This window comes from Astatotilapia calliptera, chromosome 3, assembly GCF_964374335.1.
Source record: "Astatotilapia calliptera chromosome 3, fAstCal68.1, whole genome shotgun sequence".
NCBI classification, from domain to species: domain Eukaryota; kingdom Metazoa; phylum Chordata; class Actinopteri; order Cichliformes; family Cichlidae; genus Astatotilapia; species Astatotilapia calliptera.
Window position 1 is genome coordinate 57,057,742 of NC_137424.1, and position 27,695 is coordinate 57,085,436.

Below are 27,695 nucleotides of genomic sequence, written 5' to 3' on the forward strand. Positions count from 1 at the left end.
TAATGTTATTATCCATTGTTTTTCTAGTGATTCAAAGTTGGTTTAGAATATCATGTTCAGAACTCTCTGACCCAGGGACTTATTTTACTTATTATCTATGTGTGTAAGCGTGTTTGCAATTACCCCTCTGCACTCTAAGTCATTTCACACAATATAATAGTTCGGACAGTCACACCGAACGAAGCTTATGACCTTCCGAAGACTGAGTGCCAACTCACATGAGCACATTTGCAATAAATGTATGAAAATGATTATAACCACTTATTTTAGTAAACAAAATCAAACATTTTCAATCCTAACACATGACAACATTAGCTGTCCCCTTACATGAACCAGCAATTGCCAGATTATTTAGTTCATTGAATCTCCTAATATATTTAAAAAAAAATTCAAAATCAATTTTCATTTCAAATTTAAATTGAATATTAATGAATATATCAATGTAAATATGCCAGAGTCAGCCATAAGGTTACTTTCATCTGTAGTCCCATTTCGTGCACTTTATTGCTTATAAATGTATTGTTTTTAGGTTTTTCAGGAAATAAAATATCAATGAAGCACTGTCACAAACTCATGTATAAAATACAAACAGCTGTAAACTCACTGTGTGCTGAGCTGGAGCAACAATGTAGAAAATGGTCAAACTGAAGAAACTCCAGAAAACACAGGAAACATTTATGGCACATTTACTGATATTTGAACATGATTACAAGGGTCAGTGCTGGATTGGATTTCCCACAAACTCTGCAGGATCTGCAGGTTTTCATGTCTCTGCATAATGACTCATTAAATCCATCATATACACAGTATATATTATAAAAATACACAGTTAATGTTTCACATTAATACATATCAGACACACAAAGTCTGTGAGGTCGACATGATTCTCATCAGTAAAGTGAACATGGAGCAAATTTCATCTTCTGACTGAAAAGTGACAGTTTGATAAAGTTTCCTTTTGAATGAACAGACTTCCATGAAGTTCATGATTTTGTGGATCGTGTCTCGTTATTCTGTCCATCATGTTATTAAAGTGAACTCCAACAGTCTCGTTTACATTGTTGATCAAACTGTTTCCACTGATTGATCTGATGAAGTTTTCTGACATCTATTATTAGATGAGTAGAAATCCTGTTTTCTATTCAGTCAGTAAATGAATGAAAGCAGCAGAGAAGTAGCAGAGCTGCTGTCAGTCCACAGTAGAGGCCGATCCTTCCTCGTCTCTCTGTGTTTGATGTCTCAGGTTTTCTCTCAGGTTCAGGACAATCCCTCACTGCTGCAGAGACACAAACACATCTGAGATTAAAAACATCAAAACATCCACGTTGAAAGAAGTTTTAACACATCTATCGGTGCATGGAGACGTGTTTGTTTAGTACTGACCGAGTGAGAAGGGATTTTTATGTTTGATTAAAAAAATCCTCTAAAATGAACCTTTTACCAGAAACATCTAAGATAATAAAAGTCACTGAACAGGGTGTGTTGTGTTGAATGTATGAGTGAACTGTTAAATATATTCAAAAACCATAAATCATTTATATCTTGTGTTAATGCAAAAAGAGTCTAATTGTTCCAACATGTATAAAAATACAGTGAAAAAGTGAAGCAAATACTGCCACTAATTACTCAGATAAACAAGTTTAAAATACCTTTAAATATTAAAGAAAAAAAATCTCCAGAAATACACAAAAACAAACATCAATATAACAACGAACAACAAGCAGATCTTATTCCAAATAAATCAGTTCTGAAATTGATCTGAATTCATTTGTGGCTTTTACAAAATCATCTCACCATGGCTCATCATGGATTCTATTACTCACCAGTGACGTTGAGTCGACATCTTCCAACACTGAAGCCATAATCAGTGTTGACCTCACACAGGTACAGACCCGAGTCATCAGTCCTGAGTCTGGACAGCTGCAGTCTGATTCGTCCTTCTCTGAGGGCGTCTTTGTCACTCTGGACTCGTCCTGAAAACTTTGCATCCTGAGACTCTGACACCTCAACACCTTCATGAACATGATACAGGACTGAGAGTTTATCACTGATGAAGAGTTCACAGAGGATGTTGAGAGTTTTGGTGGATCTGTCAGGTTTGGTGGTGAACGTCCACTCCAGTGTGATGTTGTGGTTCTCCTCTGCCTGATAGCAGGTCTGTGTCACATTGACTACAAATGATCCTGTTGAGGAGACAGAGAGGGAAAGAGAGGAGCAGACACACTGAGAACTGGAACAAATCTGTTGTTGAGCTTTATTTGGAGTTCATAAAGTGAAGCTGTAAACGAACCAGAGACACATGAGGTGAGGATGATGAGCAGCAGGATCCTGCAGATCATCTTCTCCCTGTGAGAGGAGACAGAGGCGAAGAGTCATCAACACATGAGGTCAAAGGTCAGGCAGTACAGCTAGAAGAAGAAAAATCTACAGTCTGACTTCAACCAATAAAAATACAAAATAAATAAAATAGCAATAAAATAAAAAAAGTGATTATTACTGTTTTACCTTTTTAGCATAATTTCTCTGCAAATACTGACCCCGTTGGTTCAGTCTAGATAAACACTACTGATAGACAGAGATCAGCAGAATAAAAATAAATGCAGACCCCTATATGAAACACAATAAAGAAATAAAGAAATATTAATAAAAAAAAAAACTATATCTGGTTTGACGCTTGGAGTGAAATGCTTAGTGTTGTGAGCGTCTCCATGAAAACATTGACTTGATTTTATGTATTATACTGTCCCTTACTGACGATGAGGTCATACATATTTAGGACGTCCTGGTTTTCACTTTTTGTAGTTAGACATTCAGCCACACACCTGGGGATATTCACGTGTTTGGCATCACGAATATTCCGGTTAAAAAAGTTCAGTGGAGAGTCGAAATTCTTTCACAAGCAGCTTTATAATAGACACTAGAAAGGACACACAAGCCGTTTTCGATGCATGCGCTCCAGTTGTTTTGCCTCCGGGTCTTCTTTATTTATGAATGAACCCATCGTGTGCCCAAATGTTTAACCGTCCACACAACGGAGTAAATGTCTCTTACATCATGATCTACTCGAAATGTTTTACGTGTGAGGTTAGTAAGAATTAACCGGGGGGCTGAGTTTTGTTGTCAACCGATGGTGAGTTCAAGTGGGTGAAATGTGTTAGTGCACACAGAGCAGTTTTGTGACTCATTGATAATGTAGGCGTATGAAAGGCTCCTGTGGATTGTGATTTCCAGTTTACCCCCACGCAGAGGAGCTCTGTTTCGGTAAACACCTCCATCCTTTTATTCTCTTCTGCTTATCGTTTTCAGGGTCCCCCCGCGAGAGGGTACACATAGACAGGTCGTCAGTCTGGTTGTCACTAATGCACAACCATCCGCACTCACATTCACACCTATTGGAAATTTAGAATGATCAATTAACCAATTCAATTAACTAACCCCACTAACTTTGAAGAGAATCTAAACACGGGGAGAACATGTACAGAAAGACCCGACCTGATGGTGGAGTTACAACATTAAGAGACGGGCTGTGCGGCAACAGCGATAATCACCGCGCAGCCAGGAAAACACCATAAAATCAAAAACAAATGTCAGATACAAAAGGTCAGTCTCTTGGGTTATTTTGTGACTCATGTCGATGGAAAGTCCGTGTGACTCGAGTTGTTTCTAGATTGTTTGTCTCTTCGGTGTTTTCATTGAAGCTTGTCAGGGATGCAGACTGGCGAAGGAAACCGGTTTCTCCAAGCTGACAGCAAAATATAAAGTGCAACTCATAAAATATGCCTCTGTGAGTTCTCACATTACAATGAAATCAGAAATTACATCATCACTTGTTCATCTTTGTAAAAAATGACGATGGATGGATTAAAGAGAGAGAGAGAGAGAGAGAGAGAGAAGAAAAGAAGCAGGACAAACTGTGTGAAAATAAACGATACAAACAGTCTGTATCAGACTAACATCAGCTGGTAACATAGCTGGACTGGCCATCAGGCCGCCGCTGGCGATTTTTTGTTTTTATGGGCCGATCTTTTTTTTTTTTTTTTTTTTTTGGAAGGGTATATATAATGAAAGGTGTTGGATTGGTCAATTGGTCATGATCGACTCTGGGCTGGACCAATTACAGCCGAGGAGGTCGGATGCACCCTCCCCCTTGTTTAGCAATCTTATAGATGAACTAAAGAAAATGGAGAACAAAAAAAGGAAAGAAGGTGCAGAAAAAATTAGGGCCAAAAGAAACAAGCCCTTCAGGCAGACGCTGCCAAATGTGTAAAAAATAACTGAATTGTTTGGCGGTAGCTATGGCAGAGCTTCCACAGATTTAGAAACATCAGCAAGTGGTGGAGGCCAACAGGTGGATAAGGGAAAGGGGAGGCAAGAGGAGGAGAGACCGAGGCGGCCGCCGGTCATAGTGGCAGAGGAACTGAACTTCAGGTAAGAAATTATGACCTGCTGTCTATCTGTGTCAGATATAAACCAAGTTTAGTTGTAGTTTGTTTTCGTTGTGCTGACTTTTTACAGGCGCTTAGAATAACAGGTACTGCGTACTAGCTAGCATGACGGAGTTTATATACTGCTGGGCGGGTGCAATTAAGTTACTGATAGTAAATTTTATTTTATGCTTAAAGTTAGTTTCTCAAACTCCTCAAAATCTTAACAAATTGTGCCAATCCTTACATGTTGCACCAGGCTGATTTACCATCAAAAGTGGAGAAGTCTGTGATAGAGGAGACAGATGAGCAGCAGAGAGCGATGGAGATGGAGAGATGACTTTATGTCATCCATGAGGGATGCATTTGACATATGTTTCACATATTATAGCCCAACAAGTTACTTATAGCAATTTAAATACGAGCAATCAGTTTTTGGCAAATACCGGAAATCAGTTTTTTGCAGACAATCACTTTTTGGCACAACACCGGCTATTGCAGTTAATAATACAACAGCTTCTTGCCATTTTTTGTGTTTCTTTTTATCACTGTGTAACTGAGTTCAATTGAAAGCCTGCATGCGCTAGTACCTCTTGCCACAAGTTCCCAGAATCCTTTGCGGTTTTACCCCTGAATGATGTCACATTTTTGGTGGGCCGGTCTCTAGTCAATTTTTTTTGTCCCAGTCCAGCCCTGGCTGGTAAAATAATAACATTATATCTAATAATAATGAGAGCAGAGATTTCACTTTAAACACTCTCAGAGACGTTTGACATCAAAAAACAGAGTTACAGATAAAATACTTACTGCTGCTGTCTGCTCTTCTTTAAACTCACATTCTGCACACACCAACATCCACAGACAGATTTTACTGACTGAGATGGAGTAAACAGCAGTGCTCTGGTTGTAAAGGCAGTGACTTTTTCCTTTAGGAGAGAAGGGGATTTTTAAGAGATGGAAATCATCTCTTAAAAATTATTTCAATAGATGTAGGCTGCCAGGGGATTCCCATGATGCATTGGGTTTTTCCTTTCCAGTCACCTTTGTCACTCAGTAGCTTATGTATTAATAGACCTCTCTGCATTGAATCATATCTGTTATTAACCTCTGTCTCTCTTCCACAGCATGTCTTCTATCCTGTCTTCCTTCTCTCACCCCAACCGGTCGCAGCAGATGGCCCCGCCCCTCCCTGAGCCTGGTTCTGCCAGAGGTTTCTTCCTGTTAAAAGGGAGTTTTTCCTTCCCACTGTTGCCAAAGTGGTTGCTCATAGGGGGGTCATATGTATCTATGTATCTATGTATCTGTATCTATGAAGCGCCTTGAGGCGACTTTTGTTGTGATTTCGCACTATATAAATAAAATTGAATTGAATTGAATGATTCAGGACTCCTCAGGTTTTATTATACATTTTTAAACAGCGATGAGATCGGCTGCACACTCTACAGAGGCCCAGAGTTACTGTTAATATCAAAAATATAATGCTGTCCTTTGAGATTTTAACATAAGACTGTGAGTGTAATGGATCTAAAACGGTTTAAATCCTCAGAGCCCTCTACAGCCTGGTAACATGGAATTAATTTATCACTAAAACAGCTGCAGCTTTCACTGACAGCACATGTGGTACTTCAACCTTTGTACTGTTTTCATCAGTTCATTTTCATCAGTTAAGTTTCTGCTCCTTTCAGAACATCCTGTGTAATCTGCTCCAGTCACACCTCACTGTATACAAAATCCTTCTTCACTCTCCTCGTCTGTGTGAGTCTGCTCCTTGGGTCCACCTTTAGGCTCATTCTGATAATCTGACCAATAAACTGTACATGAAATTATGAAGTTTGACTTCAACACTGGATAACAGCAGTGAGAATAGTTCAACACTGAAAACAACACTATATAAGTGTTTGTCACACTGACAGGGTTCCATCACATGATTTTTTTCCCTCTTTAGTGAAATCAGACTCACAAAACATTTCTTACAGTAAAGCCTCAAAGTTTTTACTTCACTTGTTCCACATGTTGTCATGTTACAGCTTTATTCCACAGTGGATTACAGTCATTCACCTCTGAATCCTGCACACAGTGCCCACAACGACAAAGGGAGAAAGGTTTGCTTGAAACTCTTGTAACTTCATTAAAAAGAAAAAAAGAATCTAACATGCACACAATTGTTCACATCCTTTTCTCAGCACTTTATTGAAGGACATTTGGAGACAATGATGACACCAAGTCTGTGTGGTTTAACAGCTAGTTTAATGGCTTTTTATAAAGTCCTGCAGAAACATTGGTTACATCCAATTGCTTGCCTGTCTCAGTTCAGATTCTGTCATGATTGAACACACTGGGCTATAACACACATCTGAGTGTGGTTTTCCGTAAGACAGAAACAGGCAGTCCTATTATTAGCAGAGTCATATCCTACCCCTAGTCATGTCTGTCCCGTTTGTAGCAACCGAAAATAAAATAAATTCATAATTATAATAAAGGTCAATCAAATGGACCAATATGGCAAGGCCATGATGATCCACTTGGTAAAATAAATCCGCTTGGCATCTTTCTTGGCCTTAAGACAACAATTCTGATGGCTAAAGATCCAAACGGGACACAAAAAAACAAAGAAAACCCAGCTTTATGGCAATTTATCTGCCAAAGGAAAACCACTTACAGTGGTAAGTGTTTTATAATTTTGGTTTTCCAAAATTTATAAAATTTTAATTTTATAAACATTGCTTATACTCCTACTTTTTCTGTTAACTAGACATAAAAACACTTGAGGTCACCCTCTGATGTATTTACCACCCCGTCGTAGATCAATCACAGTATCCTGAACTCTCATTGGTAGACACTTGAATTGTTGTCATGAAGTTCAGCCTGGATATCTTAAAAAGAAGGAAACTGAACTTCTTTTCAGGCACTTAGACTAACATGACCATGACCTGGACCCTTTTAGCATATCTGTGCTGTTTCCTTCATTGATGTAGAGGTGTGTGTGTGTGTGTGTGTGTGCAGCAGACAGTGAGCAAGAAGACGATGAAGAGGATGATGAAGGTAAAGAGAGCAAAGAAAATGAAGGTCACCCTGAGGGTGGTGAAGGATGAGGAGAGGACGGATTTCTTACATTTCTTTACATTTTTTGTCCTTCGTGCTTTTGAACCATCAAACTGTAGGGCAGGAAAGCTGATTCTTTTTGTCTGTTTCTGATAATAAAACATGTTTCTGGGGACGTCGTGTTCAGCTGTCTTTATCATGCAGTATAGTAAACATGTTTCAGTGTGAATGTTACAAAGATGAGATTTTACTGTGAAGCTTTTTTATACCAGGGGAATCATAAATACTTCAGTGATGTAAATAATGCTCTCAGAAGCTGGAAACTCCAAGCAAAACTCACTGAACCATAAATAACTGTAGATTACAATATGATGAGAAATGAGGCTGAAATGTGAGGAGGTTTCAGACGGTGCAGACTTATGGACGTATCATAGATTTGTATTAAATGTGGTTTATGAAAAGTTCATTACTGCTTTGTAGATTTGCCCTCATTAACATACTGTCTGACCTGCTGACTTACACAGGTCAGCTTCACTGTTTGATTCTGATAGCTGAGCTGACACAGGCTCTGTGATCTGCTGTAAATGAAAAGGGTTAAACACACAGTATCGCTCTCAAACAGCTCCTCTTCCTGGAGTGAAGCACAGCCTGATAACCCTCCCTCTTCTTCCTGCTCTTAAACACAGCACCTCCTCTCTGTCCACGTGTTTCCTCGTTCCCTCCCCTTCAGATCTGCACTTTGAAGATGGGTGTAACCAACATGTGGTGACGTGTAAGAGCTGAAAGGCTCCATTCACTGCAGAAACATGTTGTTGAGATCAGAGCTCAGACTAGTTTCAGTTATAAGGAAGTGAAACTCACACAGTCACTGACACTGAGAGGAGAAATGGCACAGAAAGGAGTTCAGCTGGACCGAGAAACCTTCTCTTGTTCCATCTGTTTGGATCTACTGAAGGATCCGGTGACTACAGCCTGTGGACACAGCTACTGCAGGAACTGTATTAAAAGTTTCTGGGATGAAGAGGACAGGAAGGGAATCCACAGCTGCCCTCAGTGCAGGAAGACTTTCACACCGAGGCCTGTCCTGGAGAAAAACGTCATGTTTGCAGCTTTAGTGGAGCAGCTGAAGAAGACTGGACTCCAAGCTGCTCCAGCTGATCACTGCTATGCTGGACCTGAAGATGTGGCCTGTGATGTCTGCACTGGGAGGAAGCTGAAAGCCATCAAGTCCTGTTTATCTTGTCCAGCCTCTTACTGTGAGAAACACCTCCAACATCACTATGATGCAGCTCCATTAAAGAAACACAAGCTGGTGGCCCCCTCCAAGAAGCTCCAGGAGAACATCTGCTCTCGTCATGATGAGGTGATGAAGATTTTCTGTCGTACTGATCAGCAGAGTATCTGTTATCTCTGCACAATGGATGAACATAAAGGCCATGAAACAGTCCCAGCTGCAGCAGAAAGGACTGAGAAGCAGAAGGAGCTCGAGGTGAGACGACTAAACATCCAGCAGAGAATCCAGGAGCGAGAGAAAGATGTGAAGCTGCTTCAACAGGAGGTGGAGGCCATCAATGGCTCTGCTGATAAAGCAGTGGAGGACAGTGAGAAGATGTTCACTGAGCTGATCCGTCTCCTCCAGAAAAGAAGCTCTGATGTGAAGCAGCAGGTCAGATCCCAGCAGGAAACTGAAGTGAGTCGAGTCAAAGAGCTTCAGGAGAAGCTGGAGCAGGAGATCGCTGAGCTGAAGAGGAAAGACGGCGAGCTGGAGCAGCTCTCACACACAGAGGATCACAACCAGTTTCTACACAACTACCCCTCACTGTCAGCACTCAGTGAGTCTACACACTCATCCAGCATCAATATTCGTCCTCTGAGCTACTTTGAGGATGTGACAGCAGCTGTGTCAGAGACCAGAGATAAACTACAGGACATCCTGAGAGAGGAATGGACAAACATCTCACTGACAGTCACTGAAGTGGATGTTTTACTGTCACCAGCAGAGCCAAAGACCAGAGCTGGATTCTTAAAATATTCACATGAAATCACACTGGATCCAAACACAGCACACACACATCTGTTATTATCTGAGGGGAACAGAAAAGTAACATTGATGAACCAACAACAGTCTTATTCTGATCATCCAGACAGATTCACTGGATGGTATCAGGTCCTGAGTAGAGAGAGTCTGACTGGACGTTGTTACTGGGAGGTGGAGTGGAGAGGGGGAGGAGTTCGTGTAGCAGTCGCATACAAGAATATCAGCAGAGCAGGGGGGGGGCTATGAATGTTTATTTGGATTCAATGACAAATCTTGGGCATTATATTGTGACACAAACAGTTATATATTTCTGCACAACAAAGTCCGAACTGACCTCTCAGGTCCTCGGTCCTCCAGAGTAGGAGTGTACCTGGATCACAGAGCAGGTATTCTGTCTTTCTACAGCGTCTCTGAAACCATGACTCTCCTCCACAGAGTCCAGACCACATTCACTCAGCCGCTCTATGCTGGACTTTGGCTTTATAGAGATAGAGACACTGCAGAGTTGATTGAAGTCAAATAGAGAAGACAGGTTCATGTTGATCCCTGACCATTATATGTACTTGTGTAGTTTCTAAATGAGGCTTTACATTTTAGAAGCTGAGAAGTTCAGTGGTCCATTGATGTGTGAAAATAATATTGCACTGATTCAAACTGTACTTACATTTATATACCTTACATCAATATAAATCTGAATTTGTTCTTATGGCTGATAATCATGTGAGTTTAAATGATACTACTCTTCATATTCAGCATGTTTGAAATCTGTCATCAGTCTGGTTAGTGCTTTTATTCTGTAGTTGCTGTAGTGGGTTGTCAAATGCAACAATATATTGGAGCTGCAGTGATTCATCATGTTGGGTCTAAACTCAGACCCCGCTGTATCCAGGACTTATTCCCATGAAAGAGAAACAAGGCAACAGTGTTCGATCAATTTCTTGCGCAAGGGAGGCCCTTCCATCTGTGACCAGCACGTCGAAATGACCACACTGGTGGCCTCCTCTCGCTGCCTTTTATTGACAAACTTCAAACAATAGTTTACAAAACAGCTCCCCCTGCAACCCCCTTTGGTTACAAAGACAAGGCACTGTATGTAAGTGTGTGTGTGTGTGTGTGTGTGTGTGTGTGTGTGTGTGTGTGTGTGTGTGTGTGTGTGTGTGTGTGTGTGACCTCCTGCTGACCAAAGGGTCATAAACCCAGGAAGCTTACATCAGAAGAAACAGATCTTTCAGATAGGATGTATCTACAATAAAACCTCCCCCAGCACAGAGTGGCTGCTTAAACTAAGACTGTACAAATTTAAGAAACACAATGGCAACATTCAACACTTAGACTTAACATTTCACTCCTTTTTGTCATTGTCATTCTTAAATTTCAACTTATGCACCCTTTTTTCAGACAGTGTCAGTGTAGATTTCATTCATGCACAGTAAACTACATTCTATACATAAGCAAATCAGTATCAACAGTTCAAAAACAGGAATTAATATTTTCAAAAGAAGATGCCACCAAGGACCAGACGGTAAGCTATCCAGTCTTGTGGTGCATCTACTCCTGTTGTGCAATTCATTATGTATTTCTTCAAGTACACAACTGAATGTCAAAGGTCAAACAAGAAGAATCATCATTCTCAAAAATCATATGTCTCTACAATCCAACTGTACACAGACTGTGATATTATTCTGTTATTATATGTTACCTTATATATGTAATCAAAATAGTTGAAGTATGTTAACTGCTGTAGATCATATTATACCCTTTAATATAGAGAGTGCGTTTAGTATGGTTTTAGTTTGCATTATACTTCTGACTTAAAAGAGTGTGAAAATCATTCGATCTATTGGTTTGACCTGTATTACTCAACACTGTTGAATGTGTTACACTGGTTCTTGACATGTTTTACTGCTGAATCATGAGGAGAAGGTTGTGTGCAGAGGACCTTGTCCAGATAATAGAAGAAACAGACCACATTCCTTTTGTGAAGAGCAGAAAGACAGGGAGCCGAGGTCATAACTTAGGCGCCGAAAGAGAGGAAGAATGTGAATGTTTAGGCTTTTACGACTAGGTGGGGGCCACTAGAGGGTATAAAAAGCTGTGTAACCCGTCACCACTTTGAGACTTGCTGTGACCCTCTTCAGGCAGGTCTCCCCATCATGATGGTTCTAATGCTCATAAGTATTGAATTGTATGGAAATAAATGATTGTTGATTGACCATTTATACACCGAGTACTGTCCTTCCTTCAGCCCAAAGATTCAAAGAATTGGGAGATTTCAACAAGACATAGGTATTTAAACGCATCAGTTGACTTTATTGTTTGTCCATGTGGCTCTCAGCTAACTTCAAAGCTGCAGCCTAGTCAACACCCGTCTTTATGACTCCTATCAACCCCCCAAATCTTCTCACTGTAGGCATCCTGTGGGGGTTAGAGTCAACTGGTAAATTATCTGCAATCACAACTCTTCTCCTGTCCTGTTGTCACCACAGAAAAAGCTTTGTTAAGGAAATTGGATCAAGGTGTTTTGATCTTCTTGGCTCAAAACCTCAAGTGTTCATAATGTAAATGTAGACAAAAGGCTTCTCTGTTTACATCCTTCTTGCAGAAGACAAAAGAATAGGTGATGTTGCCATGTTCCATGGTTAATCTTCAACTTGGGCTAATCCATTGTCCTTCATACACATAGGCAATTGGCCTGTTTCCAGTTCGTTTAACTGTATAATGTCCTGCAACAAGTCATATTCTTTGAGTCAGACGAGCAGGTCTGTCCTACCAGAGCAGTTCACCTTCCCAGCTACTGGTGAATCAACCTTCCATTCAGGTTCAGAGCAGTTGAAAAGTTGGCAGTGTTCCTGGATGTGTTGCCAAAGCAACCAAACAAACTGTCTCGCTCTCAGTGATGCTATAGGGCCACAGTCCAGAAGAATGTGTAGCCAGTGGCATCACAAGCATAACCATTGGTCTCGTTGTTTATGTGAGCGGTTGTGTTCATAAACTGCCACCAGTAGTTGTTGAAAACCCATGCGGGTACTGGGTGTGGTTTGCTCTGTTCCAGTGCGCTCCCTGTCATCCCACTCTGGGTCCACAGGCACAAGAAGATGCACAGCACATTCCCAGCCATTCTGATGAGTACCTGTGGCTCAGTTGGTTTCTTCACCGGATTGAGACGAGGGGCCCTGGAGGCTTTCCCCCCCCCCTTTGTTCCCGGTCTTCCTGCCACTTACTCCGAGCTGGCCTGGATGTGTGTCACCTTCTTGCAGTGCGCTTGATATATCCAAGTGTTCCTTCCAGCAATCTTCACTGCTGTGGTCGTCGTCAGCAGCATCCGATATGGACCTTCCCACCATGGACTGGACCAGCACTTCCTCTCCATGGCCTTATCATCATCCAATCTCCAGACTTCAGGCTCTGCTCCTGCGGAGAAACAGAATCATCTGGCAGATCATTTGTTCTCATAACTACTTTACTTTTAAACATTTTCAAGCATCTAATCTGCTAATATGCTCTCTCTTCTGCTTTTCTATCATCACTACTACAGAAGACTGGAACTCTAAATGCTCTAACATGTGTAATCTCAAAAAGTCAGACCATTCTCTGCTGAAGTAATCCTCATGTACTTATTCTATACAGTCTAACCATGTCCTGCCTGTCTTCCTAAATCTTAACTTTACTGCCTGCAAAAGTTTTTTTTTTTTAAAGTATTTAATAATCCTAGAGTGAGTATAACGACTGCTCATCTCCCTCCTGTTTGAGACATGGTATAGCCAATGGCTCAAAATAGCACCAGTCTTATACAAATTATTAGGCAGTACTGGTTTATCACACAGATAAAAAATCATCCTGCAAGCTCGCTCCCTCTGTAAGTCACAACTGTTTTCCTGCTGTAGGTGAGTGGGCCTGCATGTCTGCTGATGCTGTACTGATAAAAGGTTAACACCATGTTTAACTACAGCTGCCTCTTTTGTGATCTTATCTGCAAAAACTTTCCCTAATGTAACTGGATCTTTCCCTCACATGTGTGCTGCACATTTACAAACGGCAATTCCACTGGTTAATAACACTGCCTCCAGCAGAATTTGCAAGAGTTTGGTGTGTTCTGCAGGTTTCCCTGTTGAGGTTGTCATACCTCGTCTTGCCCACCGTGCTGCAAAGAAATGTAATGTAGCGAATGCATACTGACTATAAGTGTATATTGTCACATCTTGTTTCTCTGCAGCTTTACACGCTTCCGTTAAAGCTACTATCTCTGCTGCTTGAGCAGACATAGAACATGTTAGTTGTCCTGCACAAATAACTTTCTCACCATCTACTACAGCAAAACCTGTTTTAGCCTGTCCCTCTGCTGTTTTAAAACTTGAACCATCAACAAACCAAACCTTTCCCTCACTTAGTGGCACATCTATTAAGTCATCCCTCAGCTTACACGTCTTCTCCTCGCGCTCTCTACACTCATGAGAAGTGCCCTCCTCCGTTGGCAAAAAGGGTTTGACAGATTCAGAATTGTGCACCACTTTATGGTAATATGTGTGGTTGTGAGAGTAACATTAAAGACAAGTGTCTTGTAGGTGACAGAAATGTAAGTTTAGTCTGCGATAGTAAACATCTACCTCTTCTGGAACTAACAATGTCAAAAGGTGAAATAAACTATTGAAACATTGTACAGCTTAAGCTGCTGCACATACTGATCTCACGCATGGAGGTAAAGCACGAGCAACTAGAGCTAATGTTTTAGGATAGTAAGTTACTGGCTTCACTTGTGGAAAAAGTGCTGTTAGTTATTTTACAGTCACCTGGCATTTGTGCTGTTCAGAGAACCACAAGTCCATCGCTGGACCTCCTCTGCGCTGTCACTTTTTGGAGCTTGGCACGCTCCCTCAGGTTCCATTTTGTGGGCGATCCTCTCAGTCACTCCTTCTCGTCATGGCACCTCACGACATCTACAAATTGAAAAAATGACACTCCTCTCGCCACACGGCTTTCGCCATGTGTCAACTCCCCAATGAGACATGTACAAGAGTGTTGCACAGTCTCCCTAAAACAATCTCCAGGGTTGGTCCCTTGGAGCAGCTTCACTCCAAGCTGTAACCCTGTGTAAAAAATTAATCAGCACTTAAATGTTCAGCTTGTTTAACTCCCAGCTCCTGTATCACAGAAGACAAAGTCTTAAATTTAAAACAACTTCACATTTGCAACCAACTATAGATCATAAGAGTAATAAAGTATTCAGCATCACAGAGACAAGTATCATTGCAGGTTTATTCTAAACTCATTAAACTCCTACTTTTTCCCATAATTTATTCCAAATTATTTAACATCTCAATGTTATTCCACATTGTAATCAGTGACTTCCCTTAAGTTTGTCACTCACCATGAGCCCAATAGTGTGGTCAGATAATGAGCTCCATGTAACTATTCTGTAACCACTGCACATCTGTTCAAGCGTCACTTGTCTGTCTGTGCTGAATCCTTTACAAATCACATGATCAACCATCTGCTGTAAAAAGAAATGTAAATGTTAGCGCTGCGCAGGTGTATACACTTTCTCACAGTAATGTCTGTGAGCAACACAAGTTAGTGAATGACACACACATGGTAAATTCACAGACAGAGAATTTAAACTAAAAAGGTTAAATTTTCAGAGTTCACATAGTCATAGTCCTCTTGTGGCTCCTGCTCCTGCAACAGAGACACACACAGAGATACATCCACACCTTTGTCAGGTGGGGGTTGACTTCACACAATGGTGTTAAGTCAGTCTTGTCAGCTTTTGTCAGTCAGTCAGTTCCCCATTTATTTTAAAATTCTTACTCATTCACTCAGTGATTCCTTCTTTTGCTAATTGTGGAAATTATCGGTGCATTCGTTTCCACGCTCAGCAAAACAATGTCATTTCAAAAAGAAAAATAATTTAGACTGGATTTCCTCGTTGAATCCTTTTGGACAGGAACTTGTTTCCTAATTGTCCCAAATAAGTGGCTTTCTCCTGAGCCCATTTTAATTTTGGAGAAGCTCACTTTGCAACAGTTTTCTCGACGACGCTTTGGTTCTAATCGTGCAGATCTGCTCAAACAGAGATCATCAAACAAAACTTTCAGTGCACCATGAAAGTAACAAAATAAAAGAAAGAAAATAAAGGAAATCAAAGAAAATAAAGGAAAGAAAGGCCTTGTTTAAGTCATGACACGTGTTCTTCATGCCAGGGGGATAAATCGTCACAACCCAATCGGCAGGTTCAACTTTAGTAATAAAAGACAAATCAAACAGCCAGTTTAATCTCAAACATTCATCCAATCAGCCATACACACAACATACAGCTTAACCCTGTTGTCTTAGCACATAATAAGTTTCTTCTCGTGTGTCATGGTAAAACTTCTTCACACACCAGAAACTCACAATCAGCTCACTCAACTCACTCATTTAAGACCTCTCATCAGCGTTCTGTTTTCTCCTCTATGATGCAACCATCTGTCCTCCTATAATATTCAGTCCACTAGTCTATGTATCACTTTCATCTTACTAGTGACTTGGACAAGATGACAAACAGAATCTCATGCTTAAGATGCTGTCTGGTCTCATGAGTATCATTGTATGTGTATATGCATGTGGAGTTAGTATAGTTAATGCATTTTCAGTATGTTTTTGTGTTCATCTCTCATCACACTTTCATTATTCTCATCACTGCTTAAAACAACACACATCTCTCTCTGTTTTTCTTCTTTAACTGTACTTTTCTCCAAAACAGAAAATAGCATTACAGCTGTTTCAGACTGAGAAACACCAAACACTCTTCGTGCTATCATTCATCCACACAACTATTTTATTTCTTTTTGTCCACTGGGCAGGTGACCTGCAGAATCACGTCTGCCCCAGCTGGATACCTTTCACACACACCATGACGTCAGACACTCTCACACTCGTGGAATTGATCAGGAGAAAAACTTTCTTCATCTTCACACTCTGTTACAGAAACACCATATGGTTTTTTTTTGTGTTGTGTCAGGGATGGATATGTAGTTGTAACGTTTGTGTTCACTTTCTTTCCTTTCTGTCTCCTCTCTTGCCTAGTCTGTCTTGGACTCAATGCTGACTCAGCCTATAGTCTCTCCTCCACTTCTGCCTCTGCTCTCTCACGCTCTTCTCTGACTCTACTTTCTGCTAACATTCTTGCTCTTCCTAATGCTTTTCTACGGTGTTGTTCTAGAGTAGTTGCAGTGGATTGAGCTGTAGTTTCATCCTCAGGTTTCATTCACTACTTCTTGCAATATTGCTCTTTTAACATTCTTGCTTCTCTCCTCTTCTGAGCCTGCTCCAGCCACAACTTAGCAACTGCTAACTGCAATTCCTTCCTCTGCTTCGCTTTAGTGCGCATGCGCCAACCAGCGTGCAGCCTGTTACAGTCGCTCCTGCTTTTCTCTTAGTTTAGCTTTTTTTTTCTTACGTATTCTTTTTTTTCCTGACTTGTATTTTCCTCCGTTTTCTATCTCTTACTCAATCATGTGGATTGAGAGAGTTTTTGTTCTTCTGGTGGCCGTGGAACTGTTACTTTTATCAAGGAACGGGACCGCGGCACATCTCCTACACGCACGGACTGTTTACTCCAGAGATCAGCTGATCACCCTGATGCCGGCCGGCTCGCTGGCCAGGCCCGCAGAAGTACCAGCTGAAATTTGGAGGAAAACACATCGGGGATGCAGAGGTCAAGGACAGAAGAGAAGAAAAAAGGTGACGGTGAGACAGCGGAGGCTCGAAGCGAGGAGGAGGTTTAAACCGTGTCTGCCGTCTATCATGATGGGAAATGTGCGATCGTTGGCAATTAAAATCGACGAGCTCTCAGCACTGGTACGGAGTCAGAGGGAATACCGAGAGTGTAGCCTGATGTGTTTCACCGAATCATGGCTGCACCAGGACATTCCCGATGAGAATGCTTCCGTGGAAGGCTTCCACACTGTTCGGGCGGACAGGGACAGCATCGCTAGCGGTAAGCGGAAAGGAGGTGGGCTTGCTGTTTTAGTTAACAACCGGTGGTGTAACCCTGCCAACATAACAATCAAAGAAAGGATTTGTTGCCCGGACACTGAACTGTGTGCTGTTGGACTCAGGCCGTATTATTTACCCAGGGAATTCTCTCACGTCATCTTGGTGGCTGTTTATGTTCCCCCCTCTGCTAACCCCACAGCTGCATGTGACACTATCCACTCTGCCATAGCTCGGCTACAGACTCAGCACCCGAGTGCCTTTATTGTGATCTCGGGTGACTTCAACCATGTATCACTGGACAATACACTACCAACATTCAAACAATATGTGGACTGTCCCACCAGGGGAGAGAAAACTTTAGACTTACTGTATGCTAACGTCAAGGATGCATACAGCTCCTCCTCCCTCCCCCCACTTGGTAGGTCAGATCATAACCTGATTCACCTCACCCCCCGCTATGTGCCAATTGTGAGGAGGGAACCTGTGACCACCAGGACTGTCAGGAGGTGGTCAGAGGAGGCAATAGCGGAACTACAGGGCTGTTTCGAGGTGACCGACTGGGAAACACTCTGTGAGCCTCACGCCGAGGACATCAATGGGCTTACTGAGTGTATCACAGACTACATAACTTTCTGCACCGACTCCATTGTTCCAGCTCAGACTGTTCATTGTTACCCAAATAACAAGCCGTGGGTGACTAAGGACATCAAAGCCCTCCTCAACAACAAGAAGAGGGCTTTCAGAGGGGGCAACAAAGAGGAGGTGAGGAAGGTCCAGGTGTTACTAAAGGACAAGATCAGAGAGGCTAAGGACAATTACAGGAGGAAGCTGGAGTGGAAACTCCAGCAGAACAGCATGAGAGAGGTGTGGAGGGGCATGAAGACCATCACTGGATTCAGGCCAACCAACAGCAGGGGAGCTGAGGGAGGTGAGAATAGAGCCGACGAGTTGAATCTGTTTTTCAATAGATTCGACACCACAGTGTCTGCTCCCACCCCCACAACCTCACCTGCAGTCAGCCTGGAATCCAGAGCCACACCACTGTGCCAGCCTCTCTCTTCACATGTTGCCTCCTGTGAGATTCCTGACACCCCTCCCCCACCCATCACCTTCACTCAATACCAGGTTGAGATGCAAATGAGGAGACTTCACTCAGGCAAGTCTGCTGGACCAGACGGAGTGAGTCCCCTTGTCCTCAAGACCTGTGCCCCCCAGCTGTGTGGAGTCTTTCATAAACTGTTTATGCTGAGTCTGAGTCTGCAGAGGGTCCCGGTGATGTGGAAGACATCATGCCTCGTCCCTGTACCAAAGACGCCACGTCCCAGTGGCCCCCAGGATTACAGGCCCGTGGCACTGACCTCCCACATCATGAAGACCCTGGAAAGGCTCATCCTGGACCAGCTGCGACCCATAGTAAGACCACACCTGGATCCCCTTCAGTTCGCTTATCAGCCTCGTCTCGGAACAGAGGACGCCATCATCTACCTGCTCAATTGTGTCTACACCCATCTGGACCAGCCGGCGAGCACTGTGAGGGTCATGTTTTTTGACTTTTCCAGTGCTTTCAACACCATCAGGCCGACCCTCCTGGGTGATAAGTTAGCAGCGATGCAGGTGGATACTTCTCTGGTGTCCTGGATTGTTGATTACCTGACAGGAAGACCACAATATGTACGTCTCCCACAGTGTGTGTCTGACAAGGTGATCAGCAACACAGGGGCACCACAGGGGACTGTCCTCTCCCCCTTCCTCTTCACCCTCTACACCACAGACTTCAGCCAATGCACAGAGACCTGCCATCTTCAGAAGTTTTCTGATGACTCTGCGGTGGTTGGATGCATCAGCAGGGATGATGAGACAGAGTACCGGGCTGTGGTCGACTCCTTTGTCACGTGGTGTGAGCAGAATCATCTGCAGCTCAACATGGCAAAGACCAAGGAACTGATCGTGGACTTCAGGAAGACCAGGAAACACTTGACCCCTGTTTCAATTCAGGGGGTCAGTGTTGACATTGTGGAGGACTATAAATACCTTGGAGTACACATTGACAATAAACTGGACTGGGCTAAAAACACCACAGCACTTTACAGGAAGGGCCAGAGTCGTCTCTATTTTTTGAGGCGACTGAGGTCCTTCAACATCTGCCAGAAAATGCTGAGGATTTTCTATGAGTCTGTTGTGGCCAGTGCGATCCTCTATGCTGTTGCATGCGGGGGGAGCAGGCTGAGGGTCGCAGATGCCAACAGACTTAATAAACTAATCCGTAAGGCCAGCAATGTTGTGGGGATGGAGCTGGACTCCCTCAAGGTGGTGTCGGAGAGGCGGATGCTGTCCAAGATAAAGACAATGTTGGATAACACCTCCCACCCACTCCATGACATGCTGGTCAGTCACAGGAGCACGTTCAGTGAGAGACTGAGATTACCGAAAAGCACCACTGAACGACACAGGAAATGATTCCTGCCTGTGGCCATCTCCCTGTACAACGCATCCACTTAACACACTGTTTGCTGCTACAACTACACGTTTCTTTTCCAACTATTTATTTATGAGTGACTTATGTATGTATGTATGTATGTATGTATGTATATATATGTATATATTGTACTATTCTTAGTTAGTGTATTGTCTGTCTTGTCTTAATGTTGGTTTAAAATGGAGCACTGTAACAAAAAATAATTTCCCCCAGGGATCAATAAAGTATTCTGATTCTGATACCCGTTTTACCTGCTACACTTACAGCTATTCTTTCTACCAGCATTTTACACTTAACTTCCACTAATGTCCCTTCAAATCCACATTTCTACCTACATACTGCGTGCTGCCTGGTAAACATTTCTCCATAAATTTTACATCTCCTTCTAAGGCAGACTTACACATTTTATTCTCCATTACAAGACAACAATCAGCCACACTCACGCAGACCACGTCTGCACGCACAGCTAGCGCTCTCTGTTGAAAACTCTCCACGCCCCAAACGGCGGAGAAGCCTGCGTCTCTCTCACGCGGCTAGCGCGCTCCCGGACTCACGTTTAACGCACAGCCCGTAGCCGCTCTCTATTGTTTTGGGTCCACGTGTGCTCTCGTGACCAGCGCTCCCCCGGACTCAAGCGTTTCACGCAGAATCACGGTGACGCGTTTCTATCTAGGATCCCACATTCATTCACACGGTTATAGAGATGCTCTCTGATTGCTTACCGTTGTGTTGCGTTTCGTTCACAGGAGAGTCCTAGAATCCCGTCAGTCGCCGTCCACGAGGGGAGTTCAGACGCTATTCCACCGGCCTGGTCGCGAATTTAACACTCCAGGGCTTTGTCAGGCGTCCTAACGGCCTGGTTGTCGACAGTCTGCGGCGTGTCCTCTCTCCCCTCAGTGTGCGGCGAAATTCTTGGAATCCGGCACGTAGGACCAATTAATGTTGGGTCTAAACTCAGACCCCGCTGTATCCAGGACTTATTCCCATGAAAGAAAAACAAGGCAACAGTGTTCGATCGATTTCTTGCGCAAGGGAGGCCCTTCCATCTGTGACCAGCACGTCGAAATAACCACACTGGTGGCCTCCTCTCGCTGCCTTTTATTGACAAACTTCAAACAATAGTTTACAAAACAGCTCCCCCTGCAACCCCCTTTGGTTACAAAGACAAGGCACTGTATGTAAGTGTGTGTGTTTGTGTGTGTGTGTGTGTTATGTGAGAATGTGTGTGTGTGTGTGTGTGTGTGTGTGTGTGTGTGTGACCTCCTGCTGACCAAAGGGTCATGAACCCAGGAAGCTTACATCAGAAGAAACAGATCTTTCAGATAGGATGTATCTACAATAAAACCTCCCCCAGCACAGAGTGGCTGCTTAAACTAAGACTGTACAAATTTAAGAAACACAATGGCAACATTCAACAATTAGACTTAACACATCAGTTAGTCAATGATTAGAGAATTGATTGTTTTATCATTATTTTAGTCTCATTTAAAGCTGGTTCCAGTTTCTGAAATGTGAAGATTGTTGATTTTCTTTATCATATATGACTGTAAACTTAATGTCTTTGAGGTTAAAACTTTTAAAATGTAACAAAAATTAAATACTTAATGTTTGACATTTAATTTTATATTTCATATGAAAAGTTTGATCACACTCGATTATTTATACATTTAAATATAAAACTAAATAACACAGGCCTGTATATTGTGGAGGATAGACATGTTTCTTTGCCCTGAGCTGTGTCTGGCAGGCAGAGCGTCGCCACAAATCTGAAGCTTCTGATTTCGAGAAAATGAGCTCAGGGAGACACCTGGTGGACAAACACAGACATGACAGGAAGAAAGACTAAAGTGCAGAGTGGAGACAAACAGCTGGAAATACTTGTTGGAAAGGATTGTCATGCTTCAGAAAAACACACAGCACACACTCTAACAGTCCTTTATTTGCACTGAAGGAGACACGTGAAGAAACCAAATCACACAATAATGAAGTGAACACATTTATAGTCAGTGTTCAAGATGATGTATAGAAATGAAAATCATGGAGCATTTATGCATTTTTACGTCTGTGTCACAGAAACTGTTCAGCTATTCTCTGTTTATTAGTCTATTTATCAGGAACCTCTGTTGATTTTACATGTAAAGGATTTTCCTTCTATCATTGAACCTTTTAAGGGTTTTCTCTTAGTAGTTTTGGGGAGTTTTTAATTAGATTCACAGCTTCAGAATAACTTTGTGATGTCAGATTAGAAAGTCTGTGTCCAACCCTGGTGTTTGATCAGATGTTTGATCCCTGCTGGGTTGGATTTTTTTCTATGAATGTTGAATTTGTTGTATTTGATTTGAGTTAGATTTTTACTGATGGATGATTCGTTGTAAAGTGGATCTACCAACAGTTAATTTTTTTGAACAAAGGTTCTTTACACTAAAGTGAGGCAGGAGATGTGCTTCCAAGATTTATTATTCAGACAGAGAATAACTTTTTTTTAAAAAAACCTACACATTCAACCATACAGGGAAGAGGAGTTCAGGACTGAGGCTTACCAGCAGGTGAGAATGGTCGACACAAAGGGAAGGCGGATCCATCAAATAAATAAATTTTAAAAAATAGATCAACTCAGGCGCTTTTGAACGTGCACTCAATCGTGAAGGGAATCCGGTCCTGGATCAGTCTTGGGTGCTACTGAAACAGGGAAGAATGATTAGATGATGTTTGCCGGCTGACAAAAGCAGCATTCACGGACACCACAACCCTGAACCCGCTGCTCCTCCCCTGCAGCCACAAACCACACCCCGCCACAAATACCTCAAACTTTACATGAGCAAAATTGTGCAACAACAACGCATAAACCTCACAACTTTTCAAGACACACAAAATTAAACAATGCTTCATCAAAGAAAAGCAATACACAGTTAACCCACCTCAAACAGGTGCACACACACTCACTTTAAATTATTAAGGCTCCATTTAAGACATCGAACATGGTCACTGCTCAAGTGACAGAACTGCACAAAACCACACTGAATGTAGAGGACACAAACCAACGCACACAGCAGCAAAAAGAACTACAGCAACACAACCGAGAACAAACAAGAAGCACAAAACAGGAAAACAATCTGAGAACAAAACAGCAGGATATCCCTCAGCAGCAGCTACAATATCTTCAGACTGACAAACTGCATTTAGCAGAACAACAATTTAAATTCAAAGAACAGGAAACTGCAGTTTATACAAACCGGGTCCACTAAACTACTCCACCTGAACAGGAGAGGAGCGCTTCCTGAACCGGTGTTTGTCAAAACGTCAGACATTGTCAGATTGGCCGAAAACGGCGTTCACGCCGCCGTCGCTCCAGTACAGCTGAGCAGACTGCAACCGTGGGAGAGAGTGACTGTGTTTCACACGCTGAGCTCGAGCTTTCTGATCCTGCACTTCATGACAGATCTACCACTGTGAGTAACACTGTTTCGTCTTCCGTGGACTCTGTATCTCTCTATGGTAATGCTCGCAGTGTTTTCTCTGAGTTAGCCAATAAGGATTTTCCAGCTGTTGAGCTGAACAAAGGACTGTTATTCCACCCCAGACTCACCTACACGCTGTTACTGGCACTGTATCCCCGCTGGACTGTTTTACTCCTCAGCCTGTTGATTCTGAGGTTTCCCAGCCTGAGCCCAGCCACACACCATCAACAGCTGGAAATAAAACAGTGCGTGCTGAGGAGCACAAACAGTCGAAGACTTTGTCCTGTAGCCGATGCTCCTTCTAGTGACTGGTTTGTGTTCCAACCTGTTTTGTCTTTTCACATTTCCGGTGTTGCCCAGCCAGCCCTGGACACAGTAAAACTTCTGCATCTGAGACTTCCTGTGTTGGTCCGACAGTTTCCCAGTCTGTGATCTTTTCTGCGCCTCAGCTGGTAAACGTAAATGGTAACAGAGCGCAACCTGCCACAGTTAAACTGGCTAAAATGCTTGAACGTAGCACAAACTTTGTTGGTTCCTGTTTACACCTCAGCTTCTTCTTATTTTATATATATGGCCTGGTCATGGGGAACGAGACAGAGCACAGGAAATATTGGTTTTTGTTTTTTGGCTTTTTTTTATTTCTCCAAATGATCTCGGAAAAGCACAGTTTTAAGCACAGTGTTTTAGTTTTTGTGGTTTTGAGTGAAAACATTTAAGTTTAATGTTAAACCCAGGAAGAGTTCCCACTTTGGGTTCCAGTTTAAGCAGATTATTAAAGTAGATCTAATTTTAACGACTTCACAGGCACCGGTTGAACTGTCACTAACCCAAAACCAGCGACAGCGCTAATCCTGCTCCACAGGCTCAGCCTAAAACACCTGTAACTTTCAAGGTCTGAGATAACAATAAATATCAAACTATCACAGTGTATTAATAATTAATATTCATAATATATGTGTAATACTATTTTTATTATTATTTGATTTGATTTTCCTGTTTGCAGCAAACAATTTTCCAAGCAGAGCTGCTGTCAGTCCACAGTAGAGGCCGATCCTTCCTCGTCTCTCTACTGCAGAGACACAAACACATCTGGGTTTCTCACATTCATTAAAATCAATTACACCAACAACACATCAGAATAAGAGAAAAAAAACTGTTAGGAGCAGGTTATGTTCAGAGATTTACTTTTAAATTCACATTTTCTCTCTGAGTCTCTGAGTTTTAGAACAAAACCATTTGAATTCAAACATCAAACTAAAAATGTCCTAATAAACTTTCAAACAGAAAGTGTCCGACTGTTTTCTTTGGTCTGTTTTACTCTAAATTCACATTTCTATGAAACATTTCTGCTGATCTACACAGACCAACTGTCAGCAGAGTCAGTATCAAATATCAGAAAGTGATTATTACCAGTCTACTTTCATAAGTCACCAGTATCCTCTAAACGTCATGTTGCCTCCTGTCATTCAGAGGTGTGAGCTGAGCTGGAGCCGCAATAATGTAGAAACTATGAAACAGAAGAAACTGCAGCGCACAGGAAACATTTATGACACGTTGAGTTATGATTACAAGTGTGTGAGTCAGTGTTGTGTTTCACTTCTTAAGACACAAACACTGCTGTGTTTTGCTTTTAAAATGTACGTTTATAAATCCATAAAATATGTTTACATGTACTATTATTAATTATTTTTTTAAATAGATAAATAGAAAAATAACATTTGTTCATAACACAATTTCAACTTATCAATCAAAACATTAAAGCTTCAAGTACAAAGTTTAAGTCTCTAAATGAATCCTGAGGGTCTGAACTCACAGCTACACTCTGAGAGTTTGTATGAGATCAGAGAATAAAGCAGCAGATCACTGTGGATCGAAGAACACAAACACCACTGATTCTGTAAGAAAAGAAAAGCATCACCTCCTGTTCTACGCTACAGCGTAATCAGAGCTTATCATACATAATCATCATCATAAAATCAACGTGAATACTTCATTACAAACTGCCATTCAGTAAAAAACTGAATCACAGGAAATGAAATAAAGCTAAACATCTCAAATCAGCTTCACGTTGCTGTGAGGTCGATGGTTTCATTGTGTTTCATTATCAGCGACAGTCTGTTTACCTTCAAAATAATGTAAACTTGAAAAACTGTTTCCTTCATCCACTTTATGATTATAGTCATGAATGAACAGACTTGCATGAAGTTCATGATTTCTTGGATCACGTCTCATTATTTTGTCCATCATGTGTTGTCCTCGGGATTCCCATATACTTGTTTAACATTCACCTCGAGACCATTTGTGGCCCGAGGACAACACAAGGGTTACAGTGAACTCCAAAAGTCTCATTCACATTGTTGATCAAACGGTTTCCACTGACTGATCTGAGGAAGTTTTCTGACTCCATTATTAGATGAGTTAAGTTGCATTAGTAATGAAGGCTGTGAAATAAATCTATTGAATCCAAGTTTAAAGCTTTACTGTTTCTGACATCACTGTGAACAACATCATATCCTTTTAGGACCTCCTGACCATCATAATGAGAACAAAGAGAATCCTGTAAACTGAGAAAACTGATTATTGGTTCTTTTGATCAACACTGCATGTAGAGGAATATTAACATTAGAGTCCTGAGATCTGCTTCCTTAACACAAGATATTTTTGCTTGAAAGTGGAAACCAGAAATAGTGTGTTTGGCCGCTCCAGTGTCAGAGGACTTGGGACTGGGAGGAGTGAAGGTGCAGTGAAATGTGCTTTCACAGCAGGATGGATTTAATTCTTAAACTGTCTCTGTTGAGGTTTTGTAGACATGTGACTGCTTATCATGTGACATTAACTTGTCAGTCATTTTGAACGTGGAGTAATCCTGATACATCAAGTGAGTGAAACACCTGGAAATATTGGCCCCGTCTCAATATGCGTACTTGTGTTCTCGTGAACTCGTAATACGTCATCAATCGGAGACCAAGTACTGTTCCAATTCAAAGCACGCATCAAGCTGAGAATACAAAAGAATCCCCGGATGTGTTCTCGCTCCACCTGTTTTATCGAGGATGCATTGGTGGTGATTTTTTTGTGTTTTTGGTGCAGCTAAATATCCCAGAATACATTTCGTCCAAAACTCAAATGCGGCAATGGTGGAGGAGTGCGGCTAAACACTTTTAAATATTAAATATTACTCTTTCTGGGTCACAAAATGAACTTTATTTTCAGGCAAGAATGTATCTCTGTAAACTTTAAATATCTGCTCGACTTATCAGGATATTTCCAAAAGTGCTCTGATGTTTTCGAAGACGTCTGTTACCCACCAGCTTGATAGCAGACCAAGAGGTCAAGGATCACTAGAGCCCGGCGAGAAGAGCGGATTCAAACCCCCCGCGGTCTTTCATTACTCAAGTTAAACATGATATATACGTCTCTTAGATAACTTTGAAATGTTAATGTTTGGTTTGTTTCAAACATTAACATTTCGAACAGTGTTTTAAACACTGATTTCCTTTCCGATACGATACCAAGTAAAATTCAGGGTGGTATCGACGATACTGATCCATAACTGACACTCTGTACAAACACGTAATGTTTCATTGTATTTCAAAATCCAATATGTAATTGTATTATGTAATTGTAATAATATATAATATATAATATATATATATATATATATATATATATATATATGTATAATATAGCTTCATAATGATTACAAGACATCAGACTACTTGTTCTTATTGCTTAATGATGCAGAATTATCATATATAAATAAAAAAACCTCAAGATACTCCGTGAGAGACGTCTGTCTCGCCCTAGCAGCACCTGTCCCTCTCCTCCTCTTCAGTTCGCCTCAACATAAGCTCATCATTTTCTACCACAAGGTTAGTGGTGTTGCCACAACAACTCACTGTCTTGCCACGTGTATCACAAACAGTTTCTTGGCTGTTTGTGGAGGTAAAATACGTCCACACGTGACTCCGTTTACACTCAGCCATTGTTGTGAGTGCGCACGCCAGGGGCTGCAACACATGTATACAGCTGTATTTCACATCTGATTATGAAAGGCATAAGAGGAAGTAGTTCGTTCCAATTTAGACGATCCGAATGATACAGTTTCTTTCCACTGTGTTCTGATTAATTAAAAACTACAAATTTACCCCAAAGTACTAAAATGTTGATATTTTAATATGAGAATCAATTCTAGAACATAAATTACTGGTATCGAAAGAATCGATATTTCAATGTCGATCTGCACACCACTAATGTTAACAGTGTTTTATTTGTTCCTGAGA

The 27,695-nt window shown here is 41.7% G+C and overlaps 2 protein-coding genes across 1 annotated transcript; one reads left to right on the plus strand and one right to left on the minus strand.

Moving 5' to 3' along the window:
• LOC113017517 (polymeric immunoglobulin receptor-like) overlaps positions 1 to 27,695 on the minus strand; it is a 199,039-nt gene that overhangs the window by 106,709 nt on the left and 64,635 nt on the right.
• On the plus strand, positions 8,280 to 11,723 carry LOC145425495 (tripartite motif-containing protein 16-like). Its single transcript, XM_080298578.1, has one exon. The coding sequence runs from the start codon at positions 8,353 to 8,355 to the stop codon at positions 9,748 to 9,750; it is 1,398 nt and encodes a 465-aa protein (XP_080154704.1). The 5' UTR covers positions 8,280 to 8,352; the 3' UTR covers positions 9,751 to 11,723.

Bases quoted from the DNA above. Each gene is read 5' to 3' on its own strand.
- LOC145425495 (XM_080298578.1), top strand. From the start codon at position 8,353: ATGGCACAGAAAGGAGTTCAGCTGGACCGAGAAACCTTCTCTTGTTCC.